At 39.3% G+C, this 20,183-nt stretch overlaps 1 protein-coding gene across 4 annotated transcripts in view; it reads right to left on the bottom strand.

The window, feature by feature from the left end:
- The window catches only part of dock1 (dedicator of cytokinesis 1), a 233,970-nt gene that overhangs the window by 182,416 nt on the left and 31,371 nt on the right, over positions 1-20,183 (bottom strand). For 2 of the 4 annotated variants that reach the window (XM_015028394.1, XM_015028395.1), the window contains exons 8-17: positions 18,172-18,329; positions 16,695-16,776; positions 16,051-16,186; positions 12,868-12,940; positions 10,531-10,670; positions 8,301-8,426; positions 7,966-8,090; positions 4,589-4,687; positions 4,369-4,441; positions 237-340 (exon numbers count right to left, since the gene is read on the bottom strand). In XM_015028394.1, the coding sequence (XP_014883880.1) occupies positions 237-340; positions 4,369-4,441; positions 4,589-4,687; positions 7,966-8,090; positions 8,301-8,426; positions 10,531-10,670; positions 12,868-12,940; positions 16,051-16,186; positions 16,695-16,776; positions 18,172-18,329 (1,116 nt within the window). The remainder of the gene's footprint in view (positions 1-236; positions 341-4,368; positions 4,442-4,588; positions 4,688-7,965; positions 8,091-8,300; positions 8,427-10,530; positions 10,671-12,867; positions 12,941-16,050; positions 16,187-16,694; positions 16,777-18,171; positions 18,330-20,183) is intronic. The other 2 variants (XM_015028397.1, XM_015028398.1) reach the window with 1 other exon arrangement.

The following is a 20,183-nucleotide window of genomic DNA, read 5'->3' as shown; positions in this document are numbered from 1 at the left end:
AAAAAAATATGTGTGGTTGTGTGGGCTATTTTTTTAATTTTTTTTTTTTTTTTTTGTTTGGGGGGGGGGGGGGGTTTATCAAAAGATGTTTCTCAAACGTTAACTTGCCATTGTTAAGCATATTAAATTTATTATTTTTGTGATTTTTCTTGCTGCGTCAGTCAGTCAGTCAAACACAGAGCAGACACGGAGCAGTGCGCCTTCAAAACTCTGTCAGAGGATGTGTCTGCGTTTACCTTGTACACAATGAGATCATGCTCTCCATCCCTCAGAGTGGTCCCATCATACCGCATGAGTTTAACGAAAGACAAGGCAAAGATTTTCTCTGATTTATCTTTGGCTGTGGGAGGATAAAAAAACAAAACAAAAACAAAACACATGAATAAACAGAAATCTGACAGCCTGCAGGAGATATTGATGATGTTGCACCAAAGAGCTTGTGTTTCTCGTGCAAATTTGCAAACTGACACACCAAAATCTCAGACATGTGCATACAATCTGTTTATATGAATGTGTGCTTAGTTGAGAAAGCTTATGCAAAGCAGATTCCACAGCAGAAAACTATTAGGGACTGCTGATTTTACAAGCAATAAACAAGCCAGCAGACCGACAAAAGAGATCGTCTCAGCACCACAGTACCCCACTCCACTCTTGAGTGGGCAAAATAAGTTGCTATTCAAACTTTTTCCATGTCTTAGCTGATCCTACACTAAGTGTCTTTGCACAAACTGTTTGTTTTTCCCCCCTGAAAAAATAAAACTAGTCAGACACACAGAGAATGTATTAGTATGGGTTGCGCTTGGCAGCAAAAAAGACTGGCAGATGCTAATTCAAGCTAAAACAAACATTCAGCCTCTGCTTGACAATAAGCTGCAAAAAAAAAAAAAAAAAAAAAAAAAAGAAAGAACATGAAACAACATCAGAGAAAAACAGTTTGGGTGGTTTTCTTGTTAGTGTCCTAACAGCTAATAGCGAGTGAGAGAAACACCTGCAAGCAGCTCGAGTTATCCCACTAGAATGAAGAAAAGGTGAAAACTCCTCTCACACACACCAGTGTGCTGCGCGCTGCACAAACAAGGAAGAGAATTATGATTTTGTCCTCTAACCAAGCGTTTGGATAGAACCACATTTCATCACGGTGAATCAACAAGCTCAAATTTACTCGCAGAGAGGCGCGATTCATCAAAATATACGTCGCATTCTATCTGCATAAATCCCTTCATTGGTTTTGCCGCCTGCATCTCCAGCTATGAATAATCGGCTGGCCAGTGACGAGCCAGTGGAGGGAAAAAAACGCCGTGTGGATGCCGCCCAGTATTACCTGATGTACAGGTACGTGCAGAAGTACTGGCACTTTACGGGCTTTCCCACGCTTTACAACTACAACAAAGTGACAGACCTGCACAAAGCTGTGCATACTTGGGAAGCTTGCATGGTTTTCAATCTCCTACATTTAAAAACCTCAAAAGTTTGTTGTCTGATTGTAGAACAACCATTCACGGCGCTTACAGTTGCAGGTTTCTCTGGGTAAATCGTAGACTGAAACTCTTGCTCGTTCTTCTTCCCACATCATCTCAAGCTGTTTACGGATGTAGAGCGCCCGTAAACGTCACCGTTTAGGTTTTGTCGCAGATTCTCAACTGGATTTAGGTCTGAACTTTGACTGGAACATTTTAATGTAAATTTGATTTAATCAAAACGAGGAGTGGGAAACCCGCAACTCTACAGCTGCGCGAGGCTTCCTAGGGCTTCACAAAACCCTCTATTTTTGGACTCTATTTCTTTCACTTTCTTTCCACTTCACGTTCACACCTGCACCTTTGTGCGAGTGTATCAATGACACGAAGTCCCCATAAAGTTCACTTTTCTCCCATGCGGGCGGCGCAATGCATTTTAATGACAGATGAAAAACGAGTGAAAAGATGGCAGCCGTGTTCTGCGGCGGAGGCGTGGCTTGTGGTGGCTTCCGTGTGTCTGATGAGGCCCGACAATGTTACAGCGGTAGTCCGAGGCGCTGTGTGAGAGCTGGCCTTATTCTCAACAGAGAGCGGACTCAGAATAGAGAGCGCATGAACTCCACTAGTGGCCTTGATGAACAGCTCTGTCACTCTGCGTTCCCACAAAATGCTCAGCACTTGCTAGGAGCAGAGCAGGGGAAGCAGGAAGGACACGACAGGACAGCAGAGGCACACATTTCTAAGTGCTGGCAGACCATCTCTGTGCTTCTTATCTTCAGTACGGAAAAATGAACTTTTCCCATAAGAAAACGTTGCATATATCTAACGCTAATGTAGACTCTGCATTATGTCTCAAAGGTTCTGAGTGAGATACTGAAGAGTACGAAGAATAAAGTCTGTTTGGCCGTAAAACCACAAGTGAATGTAAAGTATTTAAAGGTTTTTATATAAAAACAATGAAGTATCCTACGTTCAAAGTTGTGGAAGTATAAAAAAAAAATCTGCTTAAGATAAACTAAACTGAAAGCAATAGAATGTGAATATTTCAATATATTTGGAGATAAACTTTATCTAAATGCAACATTTAAAGTTAAGACAGTCCACACATTTCAGAAAAAATAAAGTTCATGCAGTGCCTTTCAGAAGTATTCATACTCTTCACATAACAACCAGAAAGAAAAAAGGTAATTTGTTGGGATTTTGTGCGATAGACCAAGTGGAGGAAAAATGATGCATGTTTTTCAAAATCTTGCAAATAAAAATCTGAAAAGCACAGTGGTGCGTATTCGTATTCAGCCCCTGAGTCAATACTTGCCGCAATTACAGCAGAAACTGTTTAGGGATATGAATATTTTATTTTGTGGAGACTGAGATTTTCGCAGTGGGGATTTTGTGCTATGGGTCTTCTGTCTGAACATATCAGCTTTGGTCTGATGTGACCTCACTACCTTCTTCCACATGAAAGTCTTGAGGCAAACCAGGAAACTGGCCTGGATGCCACTCTTTCGCAAAGAACAGATCAGTGAAGAGGCTAAGTAATGCTTACGCTGTCGGCAGATTACTCAACCAGAGCTGCAAATCTCTGCAGCTCCTCCAGAGGTAGCATTGGGTTCTCAGCTGCTTCTAATGCATTTCTTGCCCAGTTAGTTTCGATGAACAATAATTTATTGGTTTCAAGTTGTCACAAACTCTTAAATGTTAGATGATAACCTGAAAAGGGCTGTATGGCATGTTCAAAGCTTTATAACCTTACCTTGTCTTACAACTTCATAATTTTAAACCTGACCTTTCTGATCACTAAAATCTGGATTTATAATGGGATTAAATTACGTCAGGTAGAGTTAATTTACCACTTAGTTTTCTTCTCATAGAAATTTGGTATATTGGATTTTATTTGGGAGTATTAGAGAAAAGTGGACTTAATAAAAAGCATGCCACACTTTTCAGGTCTGTCTTAGCCACCTTATGGCCTGCTTGCATTTACTGTAAATGCTAAAGTAACATATGTGACGTGTTATATGTTTAATATTTCAATGTCTGCACACTGTAAAAGCAAAAAAGTGGCAGATGAATTAAAATAAGCAATATCTGAATTTAAAAAGAATCCAGCTGTTGCACCGTCTCCCAACGCGCATCTGTTGTGAGCTCTCAGTGAGAACTGGAAGTTTAGCAGCATTAGTATGCCTCTGCAGTCCCCGAGTAACTTGAGGAGAGTTTCTAAAGTAACCGTTACAGACAGATAGCAGCAAATCACAGACTTTGAAAAGCAAGCCTCCTAACAGCACTAGTCCCCACAGAACCAAGGTGTGCATGACAAGAAGGCTCTCCAAGTGGATTAGCTGCCAGCACAGAGCTCCGAGACCTGGCAATTTCCTCCAAAGCACCTGCGTGCAGGTGAGAAGCAAACACAGCGAGGGGATTTTGGAAATGGATGATGACACCAGCTGAAGATTAGGGGATGGGTACCACTTCCCTAAGTCTCTTCTTACTCCTCAAAAGCCTTTTCTGGTGTCAGAGGGAAGACCTTTTCCATTTGGAAGATAAATGAAGCAGCGTGTCTACTGCCTGCCCTTTACACTCCTAAAATAAAAAAAGATGTGAAAAAAAAATGAAATACAACAGTAGTTGCATTCAACTGTACACCGGCCTCAATAAATAAAGCCCCGCTAGGCGTTTTCACATCCCAGCTGTAGCCTCTGACAACCCATTCCACGGCGCTGCTTTATGCAGAGGCAAACTACAACTTCTGATTAATGTGACAAAGGGTAAGCAGCGAAGTATTTATCATTGTGCAATGCCTCTGCTGGAGCCGCATGTCTTCCATTAGGTGTGTTGTAAGCAGATTAGCAGCCCATTGTACACCTGGTCATCTGAAATATGCATTTTTCCAGTAGTTGAGATTTATACTCACAATCCTGCGATGAGCGATGGCGGAAGGTGAACCGCAGATGGCTTCGGTTTACGTCTTCGATGGGGATCGCAACCTGCGGTGAAGAACAGGACAGGAGGCTGGGGACTTTGGTACGCATGAGAACACGTATTTGTGTTTTTCACAAAGTGTTCCGCATTCCTCTGTACTAAATTTTGTTTTAGTTTTCTTTGGGACGAATGGATGATTTAGGAAGACCCACCTTTATCGTTTCAAACCACCTCGGCTGCTTTACTTGGTAGTAGACGACAGACTTGTACTCATTGATCCCTTCATCTCCAGCGCCGGGAAAGATCACATTCTAGAGAGCAAATAATACATATGTTTAAATAGAAATGATCTTACAGAGCCTACAAAATAGTATTCGCCTCTTTTTCACTCCTTTTAAATATCGGCAACAAAATCAGATTTTTTTGACAAAGAAATTGTGCAAAAACCTTTAATGTCAAACAATTTTTACTGAACAATGAAAAGGATAAAATATCCAACGGGGTTAGTACTTTTCATAAGCAGTTAGTATAGTTAAGTATAGTTGATTAATTGATCTACTATAACTGGGCTGAAACATTTCCACACTGGCTCCCTCCTTGTGGAAAATTGACTACCTCTTATTTCATAAAGTGCACTCCCTCAAGCAGAAAGCCTTAATCTAACAGAATGGCCTTTAAAAGTCTGGATGTACTTTATGCATGAGTGCCTGTGTGGTAGCTGCCAATCTCATGACAGTACTGTGGAAGAAATAAATTAGAAATGAATTATTAAAAAAAAAAAAAAAGAGAAAGAGCTGCTAGCGCTCCCGTGCAGCGAAACTTTAAGAGACGGTGGGCACAGAAAAACAACAGACCAGCTGCAGCAGATGGACCACTCTTTAAAACCGCTCCTTCCTACTGGGTGCTCTTCAGTTTTTACAACAGGTCAGGCTGTGGAGGGGAAAAGAAAACTACAAGCCCCGGTAGGGAAGTTGGTATGAAGGATGGAGTGACAGCGGGAGGCAGACATGCCTTGTTTTCCATCCATCTGTTGCCAGCCTACCTCTTTCCTCCCAGCTGACTCCCCAGGCCTGCTAGTGTAACACTGCTGAAGTACTCCTACACTAATGCTTTCTGACAGCCGGCAATTATGAGGAATAACAGACCCCGTGTCCCCCAGCTGTGCTGAGCAAATACAGGGGAGGTGGGGTCAGGTGCTATATCTCTCAAATCTCCCCCTTCACTAAGTGGCCAGGGTTCCTGACAGCATCATATCTTAGAGAAGTGGCTGCTGAAACTGGAGGTGTGCTCATAAGTCAAGGTGTCACTGGCCAGTCCTGCATGTCACAAACCCTTTCAGAAAGAGAGGAAGAATGACGTTGTCCAGAGGCCGGAAGAGACGCGCAGAAAGGAAAGGACGGAGGAATATGAAAGGATGAGGCGTATGCGGAGAATCGCAAAGAAAGCAACAAATACCAAAACCGCAGTGCCCAAACGCAGACACAAGATTATTAACCAAATGATTCAAAATGTACGTCAGGTGCTCCCAATTGATCAAGTCTTTTCCATACTGTTGCATAAATCTTCAAGTTATTAACTACATCATAGCTGTTTGTTATACACGCCACGTTAGGGCTACAAAACTCAAAACAAGTCTTCGGCAGACTGGCCTAACGTGGGCATGCGAGAGTATCAGACACCTAGTAATGCTATGTTGAGTGTTGTTACTCATCATTATTATTCTAAAAAGCAGTCTAGCAATGAAGACTGTTGTGTAATAACCTTCGTTTATGCTATTATACCACAGGTATATACAAAACGATTCTTAAACCACAAAGAGAGTGATGAACCAATATCTTTAGAGCGTCTGCTTTTAAGACTAATTACAACGAATTCAACTACAACTGGAAAAAAATCTAACAAAAATGTTACATCTGTGTTCTTTGGTAATAGGATTATTATATATATTAACTAATTAGTCAAGTGATGCACTTCTATAAATGACAAAGGTCACCAATTTGCACCAAAATCGAGGTTAATTCTAAGCGTCATCAGCAGCAATCCTTTTACTTCCTCAGCATGGTGCGGCAAATCATTGAAAAGGCTTCTCAATTTAAAACTAATGAGTATAATAGGTGCAGCCAAGGGTAACAAAGCTCTCTCCTGATTCAGTGTTTGCAGGAAGACTCATTAAAACCAGAAATCTGTCATCTCAAATTACTTAAATTCACTCCTACTCCAATTGCACCAGTGCTTACATCACTGTAATAGGGCACGGTACCTTAATTACATTTAAATAAGATTAGTTTAAGCCGCAGCTCCAAATATTACAAAAACATTAAAGAACTTGGATTCTTTGGAACAAGGAATGATGGCTTACAGCCCCTTCCGCTTATTGGTGTTCCTCACAGCATATTCTAACACTGACAACATTCAAATTCATCCAGTTGAGCACATTTATTTAAACGTATAGGATTAAATCCCGTGTTGTGTAGCATTTGTTTCCCTACGACACTTTAAAAAATGATTTATACCCCCATGGGAATATGTTGCTTTTGCTTTGGATTTGTGATTACATTCTTATGCCTCACAAATATTTTTTTCATTTGAAGATCATAAAATACCATTTAAAGTTAGGCTCCTCTTAAATGTCAGCAAACGCTCCAGTTATGGACTCGCTGCCCCACTTCCTCCCACTGGTTTCTCATATGCAGCTGCTCTCCGCGCATCCTCCGTTAATTTGTGGATGATGCAGCGTAAGAAGCGGAGTCAACAGGGATCGTCGGTAATTAAACATGAGAGAAAAGAGGTCACTGCGACTTCAGATGAAACAAAACCTTCATTAGGACATCAGACCCTGCTGCGTTTGCACAACATGTAAAAGGCAGAGAGAAAAACGGAGACACGCAAGTTTGTCTTACGTACTGCAACTTGGCAAATTGACAGCCGCTGTTGTACATTTATTTTGTTTGTTTTAGCTTCATTTGTAGACAGCAAATGCAAGTTAGACACCTGTGATATGACGCTGCACACCGATTCCATATTTCACTACGAAAGAAGAAGAGCAAGTAATATAGTTCATAGCTGATATATCGCTGATTTATCAGATTGTACCCTCCAGCATCATAATAAGTTTCTTTATTTTTTTTCCAGAGTTGGCTGCAGTTTTTCAAGAGTGCATATTTAATTTAAAAAATGTTTTCAAAACATCCAGAATATATAAACTTGACTAGCAAAAGGTCAATTTTAACCCAGCAAAAAAAAAAAAAAAATCTAACTAAATAAAACGCCAAAGCTAAACAGTTTCTCTCTAAAAGCTTGATTCTGCAAGTGGCTGAGGATGGCGGTGAGGTGAATTTTAAGCAACTCAATCAAACCCAATGACACTGCATTTCATCATGGCCAACAGGCAACAGAGGCGGGCAGTATGGGCTGTTCATCACATTTATAGGATGAACTTTATGGGAGGCCAGTTAGGCAGACTAATGTGGTGAGTGAGATTAAAAAAAAAAAAAAAAGAAAAAAAAAGTCTGCTAAATCAGAATATGTTTGAGAGAGCAACTGGTTATAGAGTTCAACCCAAAGAAAGCACAGAAAGTTGGAAAAGTACCTCCAGTTTTTTGCCGTCTTCATCGTAAACGGACATGGTCACCTCGACGTTTTTGGGTGTCGTCTTACTCCCCTTGTCGAAATCCCCCTGAACCAGAGTCACGTAGATGTCGTTTCGGACGTCACCTTCAGGGAACAAAGATGAGAAAATCCATTGTTTTCAGTGGATATGGTGACATAAAACAAACATCTTATGTTTGTTTATTGGGAAAAAAACTAACATTTAAAAACGGCATACACTTTCTTTCAATTCTTCATATTTTTTTTGTTACAACACAACAGATGCACAAAACAACAGACATTAAAAAGAAAATGGTTATTTTCAGAATAATGAACCTGGCATGATTATCTCGGGGAAGCCCATCTTTCGAGCCACAGCCGTCGATCGATCCACCAGGTGAGGGAAGTCCTTCCTTATCTGATGGATGTCTCCTGGAAGTAGCTTCAGAGTCACCCAAAGACCTGATAATGCAATCAAAACAGGCAAAGACGTAGCGGAGATAAGATAGTGAGAGGATAGAAGACGTTCCCCAGGAAAAGGCTAAAAAAAACAAAAAAAACAGATTTCTTCCTCTAATTTCCACTGACAATTATCAGTGTGATATGTAACAGCTGTAGGGCAGGACGCTAAACAGAGTCTATCAGAAGAAATCTGATTAGAGAAATATAATAATCTAATAACTCAAGACATGAGAAAGTGTGTGTGTGAGTTTTAAGTTGAGTTCAAAGACTGACAAGAAAAGATGGGGATGACTGAAGAAGCCCACAAAAGCCAGCTGCTTTACTCCCTTTTACTTTGCAGAGTCTGTGTTGTTATGAGTGACACATCCCTTACTGGTGAAGCTGGAAACCCCTTTGATATGCCAGCATGACTGAAACAGCTGCTATCTGCTCTCTCTGCTGTTCTCCCCTCAGTGCGGGTCAGAGCAGACCTAGCATTTATCAGAGTACCATTTCATTGGGCATGGCAATACAGCGGAGACTTGAAGAGGGAAGCCCCTTCCTTCCTGCGGCCCGGATCCCTGAGATTAGCTTAGGCAGCTCCACCAAGAACAGACCCAACGTCGCCGAAGTCGGCTTGTGCTCACGGGAGATTCGCAACAATATTTTATAGTTTAAATGCGGGTATGTTAAAGTTAATATGAGCAGTCATTTAAAAAAAAAAATTAAAAAAAAATCTCTTACACAGGACATGGAATATTGAGGAGCATTTGCTGTCCATTTTTAAAGTAATTTCATGAGCATCGATACAATCCTGCTGTAAATAAAAACCATGTATCTGCAGGGACTTCATTTGTAATATTTGATTGGCTTTGAGAACTAAAGTCATTCTGGAACATTTATGGAACCAAAATAAACATAAAAAAAGAAAGAAAAAAAAAAAAACACACACAGACACACACAATATCCAAACCTCTGGAGGCACTTTTGACAAAGAATTTTTTCTAACTTTTCATTTCTCACAGTAATGACTCAAACCACCAAAGGCTGTAAAGCTTCTAGGCATAAACTGAGGGGACAGCAGTCAATAACAGAATGCTAATTGGCAGATTATAAAACAAATAATAATGCAAGTTGGTAAAAACAGTTTCGTACCCTCCGGTAGTTCTCCGTTTATACTTAACACATAAGTATATGAGGACTTCCACACAAACTCCAGTGACAGACAAGAGACTATTTCAATTCTCACGTTTACCCCACATACAACATAATCAACTTAGGTCATTATGTTATCGCTGTGAATTTAGTAATGCCTTCCCTACAACATTTTAGAGCAGATAATTGTTTTGGATTCAGTAGATTAGAAACTTAAAGCTCTGGAAAAAAAGAGAAGCTTTCTGACGTCGCCCTTCAAACACAAAAGCCTGTCGACTGTGACTGTGCGCCGGTCAAGTTAATATAAACAAACAAAAAAAAAAAGGTTCCTGCTCAAACAAAACTAGCAGATTATGCTGAACTGTGTCTGCATCCTGATTCTGCAATGCAGCGCTTATAGCATGCAGTCCAATGATTGTTGCAAAGCCCTTGGCTTTTTAATTTTTTGCTGTGAAATGGTGCTCAATATATGGAGGATAATGTATTTGAACCAAGTTCACTGGCAGCAGTGAGGTGATTGCTGCCAGTGCTTCCATTCAGTTTGTATGGAATACCTGTAAAGACAAAATTTGTGGGTTATGGGCCTCATTCGCAATGTCCTTCAGTGGAAAGCAACCAATGATGTTTTTTATCTGAAGTCATAATAACGGATCTTTCTCCTTCAACTAAATCGCAGCAACAATAAAAAAAAATAAAAAATACAACACTTTATCATCTTTACCAAGCAAAACAGGTGAATACCTCATTAAAACTTCCACGCTCTCTAAAATTAATTTTCACAAAATAATTATTTTCACTTCTACCCAGGTTATAAGATAGGACTAATTATCATTATAAACCTGGAACTAGTTCATGATTTCAGTTTTAGCTAGAAAATGACAAAACCAATAAAACTTACATTTTCCAGTAGGAGGATGAGTGCGTGTGTGTGTGTGTGTGTGTGTGTGTGTGTGTAAACTTTTCACTGTACCTTGGCCTTTGTGATTGACTTCTTTGGCGGTGATAACTTTGTTGATGACTGTCTGCAGGAAGTCGTTCTCCCCTGCCACCCTGGGTGAAAAACGGGAGATGTTCAGCTGCTTGTGGCGAATGGCATCATCCAACGCCAGCCTGCAGTACATACACAACGGGCAAACACCACGGGGAGGAGCAAAAAGACGGAAGAAGAAAGGCAGAGGAGGAATGGGTTGAGAAGAGGTGAACAAATTGGCGGGAGGGAGAAGAGAAGCGAGATGAACGAGAGGGAGAAAAAGAGACACACACCAAGGAGTGATGTGGATAGTATGACAGCAATAAAGTCACTTGTTAGCAGTAAACGGTCAGCAGAACGGGTAGAGATAGAGAACATTTTAATTTGGGGAGGAAGACCCCTGGCGAAAAATAAATACAAAGTATGTTAAATTTCAGCATACTTGAGCTTACTTTAAGTCAGATTAATCATGAGTATACTTCAAGTTCGCTTAGGTCACTTGAAGTGTGACATTTTGGAACAACTAATTTGTGCTTAGTGTATTTTAATAGTATTTAAATTATATTAAAGCACAAGTTAAAGTGTACGAAGTGTACTTTCACGTACCTTTTTGGAACAACTAAAGTTAAACTTGGTATACCTTAAGCATATTGCTTTTTATGCAATATAAAAATGCTTGATTAGTATATTTTGAGTGTACTATTATTGTGGTTGAATTAGATTTAAAATATATTTAGAAGGTATTTTAAGTATATTGGCATTACATATTTTATACGTTATCGCAGTATGGTACAATTACACTTTTGGTTTATTATAATTGCTAATTAAGTACACTTTTTAGCTACTTGATGTCTTTTACTATTCTTCATTGCCACTTTGTACATTACATGCTTCATACACAGTCTGTCCTCCCCCAATGTGTTTAAAATGCCAAGAGATGGACTATGTAGTTCATAAGATTCTCATGAAGCCAGAAAGCAGAATGGAAGAGAAGAAGTGCTAATGTTGGAATGGAAACACAACAGTGAATGCTGTCATTTAGGCCCGAGACTGAAGACATCTCTCTATTTTGGTTTTCACCTCATCTCGGCGTGAAACGCCACCCAATGGACATTAATGCGGTCCTTCAGAAGGTCGGAACAAATCACTACACAATACATCAGCACGTATTTATATATTCATGCAATGAATTTCTGTGAATCTAACCTTTTCAACTGGATTACTGTTGTTTTTGTGTGTGTGTTTTTTAAATAAAAGGTTGGTTAGAAAAGCAGACCGTACAAATAACAGTGAGGGAGTGCAGTGTCTACGTAATATTTGCTTGCAACCATGGATCAATCTCAGAAATATGCAGAAATATACTCCTCCTTCACATTTTCGAAGAAGGAGTTGGTCCTTTCTGCTTTGCTATGAACATTATAAAGGTACAAATCAACGAAGGTTTGTTTTAGCAATGCAAAGTTCAGAACTGCTAGAGTCAAACATTATATATATTTTGTTCAAACTTTAACTTCACATTTTACAGTAAGTACTTGGACAATGGCCGGATGTCAGGATTCTAAATGTGAGAGAAAACATTGTCCAAAGCATTTTACCATGTCACCTGAGTCAAGTTTTTTTTTTTAAGCTCATGGCAACATTTAACCAGTTGCCAACTTTTGTTTGCTAGCCCGTCTGTTTTCGTGAGAACCCACAAATCATTGTTTTGGTAGGTCCGATTGTTAAATTAAACTACTTTTACTGACTCTGGCACTGGTCCACTTAAATTTGAGCAAGTAAAGAAATAAATGAAAAAGCAACTTTTTAAAATAAAAACACATTTAGCACAGCTGTAATAAAAAAAAAGCAACATAAAAATAACTTTCCAATAAAAGGCTATCTTCCTCTGCTACTTCTAAGCTTTACTGGCAACCTGTCAAGGATGCTCCCTGTTACCGTGGAGATCACAAAATGTTTTTCTAGAACTCCATTACCATTCCTGTGTAGATTACTGTAGCCCGTGTTATTACTGCAACTAGGTCTTTCACATAGCGAACATATATAATAATACTTTGTGGCACCAGGCGTTTTATTCAGTGACTAAAAATCTAATTTGGTCATAAATTATTCAATCATCAAGTAAAAAGATTTCTTTGGACACAATCCCACAAAAACAGTGGCAGTTAACAAGATTACCTTAATTATAATGGGATTTGGGAGATCTTACAACACCTGGTGTCAAAGATTCAAGATTTGAGAGAAACATGTAAATGCAGCTACTAAAACTCTGAGATTTTACATATATATATAAACAATTAAATGAAAAGCAAATCAATGTTTGTGGCAAAAAGCTCTTACGGCTGGAATGGGATGAAGTGCTGCTTGTCCTCGTCGTCCATTTTGCCTGTTATGATGTCTGTAACATCCATTACTGTAAAAACAAACATAAAAACAAAGAGGTTTGGAAACTTTTAAGGCGAGGATGAGGTATCATAGGCATGCAAGATAGAGATAGTTGCACTGTAAGTCTGCGTGGGGAGGAAAAAGCACCCATAGATGATCTCAAATTACTTACAAAGCACCACAAAAAACGACTTCGCTGTGAGGAAAAAATGAACTTTTGGACATTGTGCTGCCTTTCCAATTGAACATGCACCTTTTTCTTAGCTGATTCTTCCTCCTGAACAAAACAGAAAGAGCTACTGCTGCAATGAACTGTGTGTACCGGTTTTGCCTTCTCGTCCAACAGAAAGTACTTCTTGTTCCCTGCCTTTTTGTATGCATGCGTTACTTTTCTGAGTAGATCAAATTATACAGTTACTTTTGCCAAAGCAACTGACTCAGCGTTCGCTACCTTTATGTATTTGTTATCTGTGTTTAGTTGCATGTCTTTCCTGGACAGAGGCATTGCCAGAGGATGTTCTCTGTGATTTTAATCACAATAAAAAGTACTCTTGATCCGTCTCTTTTCTGGACAGAAGCTATTCTTCCAGTTACAATGCTTGCTCCTTTTGATTTCCGTTTCCCATAGAAAGCACTACCAGCCCCATGCATCTGTGTTCAGATAAGTCCTGGAAAAGAGTTACTGACAAAGTTATTGTTGCCAGAATGTGTGTACTCTTTTTTTTTTTTTTTTTTTTTTTTGTAGGTGGGTTTATTCCGGTGTCTGCTTCCTGAACAGTATCACTAACAAAGTTATTGTTCCAACAGGCAGTATGTACTCTCTGTTTTTATCTTCTTTAGAAAGCACTCTTGGCTCAGCACTTCTGCGTTTTTCGTCTCTCTTTCTTGGACAAAGCCATTGACAAATCCATTTCTCCTATTAACATTGCTTACTTTTTGTCTTCTCTCCCACAGACAGTTCTAATCGAACAGTGATTTTTTTTTTTTTTAATTGCTGCTCGGTTGGAGGATTCTGACTCGCCGCCGTCGCCACATGCTTGCTCAGAATGAGACGTTTCAGCATCAGACAAATCAGTCCGATCAGTTGAGATTTGACTGCGTCGTCTCAATGCAGTCAAATCTACGTTACCGTCTTAGCTGGACAGTATGTAGTGGAATGAAATCAACGACTGATTCAAATTCAGTTCGGACCATTTTGGACTCCATTTACCTGGTGTATAAGTTTGACCTGCTTGTCCTGTAAAGTGTTTTCTGAAGGGCTTTCTACGGAGGAATGAAAAGTACAGAAAAGACGCAAAAGGTCAAGCTGCACTTTCGACAATGTCGTACAAAAAACAAGTGGACTGATGTCACACAGCTACAGAGACGTCTCCCCCGATTCCACAACAAGAGATGCATTAAGAAAACCATTGCTTTTAGCAGAGCTTGAAAAAGCCCTCAGTATTTTACAGAGAACAGGGGGCACATTATTGACGTCTGTGCAGCTTACAGATGATGTGAATAAGAAACGACACTAGGATGACCTCACATTTACTCCACTGCCCAAGAGGCTACGGGACATGCACATAGAGCTTTTATAACTAATGGCAAAGCAAGGCACAGCTATTAAAACAGAAAGAAATCTCCATGCTGTGCACAGTTGTAATAATGTTGTCTAAAGATAGGCCACCAATAAATCAGCTTGTCATTTACCTTCCCTTCAAGACGAATTGGGGAGGAGAAGAGGAGAGAGGGAAAAACACTGAAAGAGAGACATCATTTTCTCTGTTGGACAACTGTGGGCTAGACGCCAATCTCATTAGTTTACTATACACCTGGAGGTTTGCCAACAAGGGATTAAAAATATATATATAATTCTTTCTTCTCTACTTCAGCAAGGTCTCTGAATTTTAGCCAAAAATATTTACTCAGTCAGGCAAGGACCGAATGCACCACACAAATTATTCACAATGAGGTTAAAAAGACGCGTAGTGCATAGCACACCCAATAAAGAACTGCTACAATAACAGCTCTTCCTGGTCTCTCTCTCTCTCCTAAAAGAGTGTGGTAGAAAACATTGCTTTTTGGGCTGATTGCCAATGTGAGGAATCACCAAGACCTCCAAGCAAACCGAAGCAGAACCAAGAGCCTTCCAGACTCGGTGACCTTGCGGCTCAAACAACGCCTGTCTTCAGATTTCCCTGCCAGCTAAACTTCAAGACGGCAAAGTAGGAACTGCGCATTCAGTTATGCTTGTTATTAAGCAAACTCCCCGATTCTGGACCACAGAGGCACTCTCTTTTCTTGTTCTATATGATGGCAGCTCTGGTACAAGAAGCTGACAGTTCTGCTTTACATAATGAGAAGGAAAAAAAAACCAACAACAACAAATGAGCAAAAACATCACATTGCAGTGGGAACACAATGACAGGTTGAAAGACAGACAACACTTTATGATGTTCCAGTTATCAAAGGCAGCTCTAAGCAAATGGGTTTTTAGCCTGATTTAACTCGGTCTTTCCTGGAAGTTTGTCTCGGAATAGAACTGAGCACTGCATCTTCATGTTTGGTTCTGATTCTGTGCAGAATAGAACCAGAAGACCCGAGTGGTCTGAAAGGTTAATCTGGCAACAACCGATCTTTAATGTACCTCGGAGCCAAGGCATTCAGTAGTTTATAAACTAACAAACATGTTTTAATCCAAAGTGACATTAAATACCAGCTTATTTCAATTTAAACATTGTAAACTGAAGTGTAATTCTTTTTTTTTTTTGATTAGTGCTTAAAAAGTCTTAATGTACAAAATCTCCCTATATTTTTACATTAGAGGGGGAAAAAGTTAGTTAGACATAGCTTATTAATGGTACAGAGACACAACACAATAAGTAGAGAAAAGCCATTGTTCTGAGTGTTCAACTGCGTTTTTTTTTTATTACTTCAATTAGGTCTCCACAATATAGTCATCATAATATCAGCGTGTGCAAAGGAATGTATGGAGTGCAATCATTTCTGGCTCGGGATTTCCAAGTGTTATAGCGCTGTTTTTCATGCGAATGTAATATTTAATCAGTTGGACACAAGCTCATGTTGCTCACGTTGAACACACAAGGTGTTGCATTAAATGCTGAATCTGACAGATACCATGTAGCTTCAGTTTACCTGCTACTCCAAAGGGTCTTCTCAGGCCTGAAGTCAGCTTCTTGGTGTTGTTGTCCCGCAGCTCCATACGTCCCACTCTGACAATCTGACACACAAAGCTGATCTTCTCTCTCTTTAAATCTTCACTGCCCAAGTCCTGCAGAGGAAGAACATTTCAATAAAGCATGAAAGGCAGACGATGCCTTCCTTGCATTAGGAGTCTCAGCAGAACGACTTTCTGTATGTCGCCATGAGAGAAATGCATATAAATGTTTGAGCTCGGTCACAGATCAATCAATTTAACTCCCAAAAGTGTTCACACCGTTGTAAAACAGCCAAACATTTCGGCAAAAAGTGATTTCAGCTACTTTTGAGAATGCGGCAAAAAATTTGTTTCCTTTGAGGGGTGTCGACCAAAACCAGCAGAGTCGCTTTCAGCGCGTGCACGCCGACGCTGCTGCAGTTGGGCTTCCATTAGACAGAGGCGACTGCCTCAGAAAATACATATAGCAAGTCTTGGTCTTACTGAAAGAGTGTAACAAACACAGGCTCTCTGCAGAGAGGCTCCCAATTGCCTCATAACATGGCTGAATAAACAGAACTACAGTCGGGCGAGCGCATGGACACGCACACGCACAAACGTTCACGTAGCCAAACACACTCACCGTAAAAACCGCCCGCAGGTTATGAAGCTGGTCGATGTCTTTCACCAGGCCGGAGCTCGACCATTTCACCAGGTAGTTCTCACTGTGAGTGACAGACGAGAAAAATAATAATAATAAAAAAAAAAAACATTTCAAATCTTCCCTCCAACGGAAAGTCAGACTTTTAAGAGCTTAAAACTGTTTTTGACAAGCAAAGTGTTTTGCAAAAGTATGCATGATTGAGTTTCAATGGATTTTAGTGTGGTTTAAAAAAAAAATATATATATATCATAAAGTAGTGGATAATGGTAAAATAGAAAGAAAATGGTTCAAATAAAAACCTAAAAATATTGTGTTAAGCCCCATCAAGTCCATACACTGAACCTCTTTTTAGACAAAATATTTTAAGATAAGCCAGCTACCAGCTTTGAAACATCTAGAGATCGAAATCCTGACATGTTCTTTTTGGCAAATGAGTTGAAACTGAGTCAAACTGAATGGACAGTACTACTTTGACTAGGCCATTTGTAATTGTCACAGTCCTGCTGAAAAACATTTACCTCTGCTCTAGTCATATCTTTGGTTGCCTTTAACAGGCTCTCTTTAAATATCTCCCTCTATCTATCTCCATTCATCTGTCTTGTCACTGCTGAAGAAAAGCATCCCAACAGGACGATGCTGCCATCGAAATATTTCACCATCCAGATGGCGCATTTAGGGTGATGTGCAGCTTTATTTCTCCAACTAAAACTGCACAGGACCATTGAATTTATGCTGAGATTAAACTGCACACTTCATTTTCAAACTAAGTAAAGGCAGTTGATTCAACTGGATTTTACTTCAGAGGATCAAGAGAAAGAAAGACTGAAAACAAATCCATGGTACACTTCTCAGATCAGTTTTACTTCCACTTTACATAGCTTATTAATGAGCCGCTTTGTATTGGTGTAAAATAGTGTTTGAATGGCACATGTAAAATGGAGCACTTCAACATGGAAATATAACATTTCCAACATGCAAAAATGTAGAAATGTTGTAATTCATTCTTAGGAGTCAGTTTTAGAAAAAAAAAATATGGGTCAGAGTTTTACCATATCAAGAAACTGGCTACAAAACTGCCAGCGGTTTTTTTTTTTTTGTGTTTGTTTGTTTGATCTGCAAAGATCAATTTGGCATGGGGAAAAGAAAAAAAAATCAAGTTTCCACATAACATTTCCCAAGGGATCCTTATCTTGGGTTTAGCAATGACTACCAAATTATGCATTACTGTTGCGTAAAATTTAGGACTGATGATAAATGCAAAAAAAGAAATGTCCCACTGAGCTCCTCTAATCATACAACTTTGATGTCAAATCCTTGGAAAAAAAGGAAAAAAAAAAGTAAATCTTTCGACTGCAGGGCTCAACTGATGCTGTTTTGACAAGGACTGCGCACATAAATTAGAAGAGAAAACGAAAGACAGAGGAGGAATGTGTAACCATGTGAACTTATGGGATACCTGATAAACTTTGACTCCACTGGATCATACAGGGACATGAGCACCTCTGCATCCTCACCAATCTTACACACCACATTCTTCAGAGTCACAAAGAGGGCGAATGCCGGAGTGGAGGCGAACTTCGCTTGCCTCGTGAGATCAATATTCTGCTTCTGAGACTGTCGGAGAAACAGAGGAGCGGCTGTGAATGTTGGGTTTTCCTACCAAACGTGTGCAGTTGAGACTTGGGGCTCTGCTGTAGTTTAATGATAAAAAAAATAACAAGCGTGAGACTTACAAAAATGATTTCATTCCTGAAAAAAATAATCAGCCAGAATTCAGTATTAAACACCGTATAGAAAGTCTTTAAAGTCACATAATCCGCTGTGGCTTATCTATAGTAAAATAGCCTACTATGTGTTACTTTGAATACTCATCTAAAGTGTGCAAGAACCTGATCGTTAAATATTTATCAGGTCAACTAAACTAGCCAGTAAAGAGCTATGATTGAAAATGTAAGATGAGGGACCACATGAAAGCGGGGCGCGTTGTCTTTTAGCGCTCTGCGCACAACGCCACCAGGTGCTGAGAGCCACTGACCTGCCGAGAAAAGTAGAATGAGAATATGGCTGAGATTCAGTCTCTCTCTTACCTTTTATTTCTTTGTGGCAGGAGAAGCCACTCACTTTTCCCCACTTTTACACTAAAACGATGAGAGTGCCAAAAAAAACTCTGTTCCAGCCCGAACAACAAGGGAATCACAAAAAGTCCGAAGCCCTAAAAAGTTGAATGGCTTAAACACGCTGTTATGCATGATTTTTTCTTTTTTTTATTATTATTATTATTGCCCATTATTAATTTATGTTCAACATTTTAGGATCCCATTTATCAAATCATGGTCTCAATGAAGGAATTTTCAAATAACACGTATTGGTTCTGTGACTGAAGCTGACCTTATGATCCCTGTTGCTGGCAGTCTGTGATTTCAGTGTCAAACTTGACACGACCAGCATTTAAAAGAAAAAATGCTATTATATGAAATATAATAGCATTACAATTCTATTATATTTCAACTCCCGTTATTTTGTTGATCGAATGAGTCTGGATTTTCTCAAACAAATGTTTCGCATCTCTAATCCTGTTGTCACATTATATTCTGTATTGTCGTGTCTGCTGGCAAACAGAAACGAGAATTACAGACGTCCTCATAACGAAATATTAAATGCTGCGAGTGTCTTCAATTGGTCAGAAAATTTGAACAAATATATACTTTATTAGCTCATTTAAAAAATACAAAGTCACAGATTTATTACACAGAATAATACATTTCTTTTAGAAAATTAAAATGAGTTCATAACACAGAAATCTTTCATCCTACAGATACAGGTGAGGATCTAATGCTGACTTCTGAGTCCTAAATAAATAGATTGTGTTATGTCTTTAAAGTTACCGAGTTGTCAGCATTAACAATTTCTAATTACTGACAAAAACAAAAAAGCTAATATTAAATGTGTTCTTGTTGGGAGAGAGGAAAAAGGCTAAAATTATTTCATTGTGGTAGTTCCAAATTATAATGCAAAATCATTCAGGATGCAATCACAACCTGAATGATTTTGGTTTTTAACACCGTTTTATGCAAGGGGTAAGGATGTGTTAGCAAAGAAAAAAAGAAGGGAGCAGATGAGTACCAATGTGATTTGAAAGATCATTTTTATGTTCTTATCGATCCAATTTTTTTTTTTTTTTTTTTTTTTTTTACCAGTAATTTAAATTGCTCTGTACTGTATTGAGAAAATGTCCTGTTACATAAGTTGACAAAAGGTCTTTTTTGGGGTGGGGTGGGAAATTGAATAGAAAGAGGAAAAGAATCATGGACAATAAGAGGGGAAAAGAAGGTGTAAGAGGCGTCAGGACAAAGCAAGTGAGAAGATGAGACAGGTGATGGAGACCTAAGAGAGGTGAGACTGAAGAAGCAGTCTCCACGGCAACTCTGAACATCCTATTTCTGAACATGTCATGCATTGTCTTTTCTT

The sequence above is a fragment of the Poecilia latipinna genome, unplaced genomic scaffold, assembly GCF_001443285.1.
Source record: "Poecilia latipinna isolate Pla-1442-1.1 unplaced genomic scaffold, P_latipinna-1.0 Scaffold123, whole genome shotgun sequence".
NCBI classification, from domain to species: Eukaryota; Metazoa; Chordata; class Actinopteri; order Cyprinodontiformes; family Poeciliidae; genus Poecilia; species Poecilia latipinna.
The sequence above is the reverse complement of the archived record's forward strand: the minus strand, read 5'-3'. Positions and strand labels throughout refer to the sequence as shown.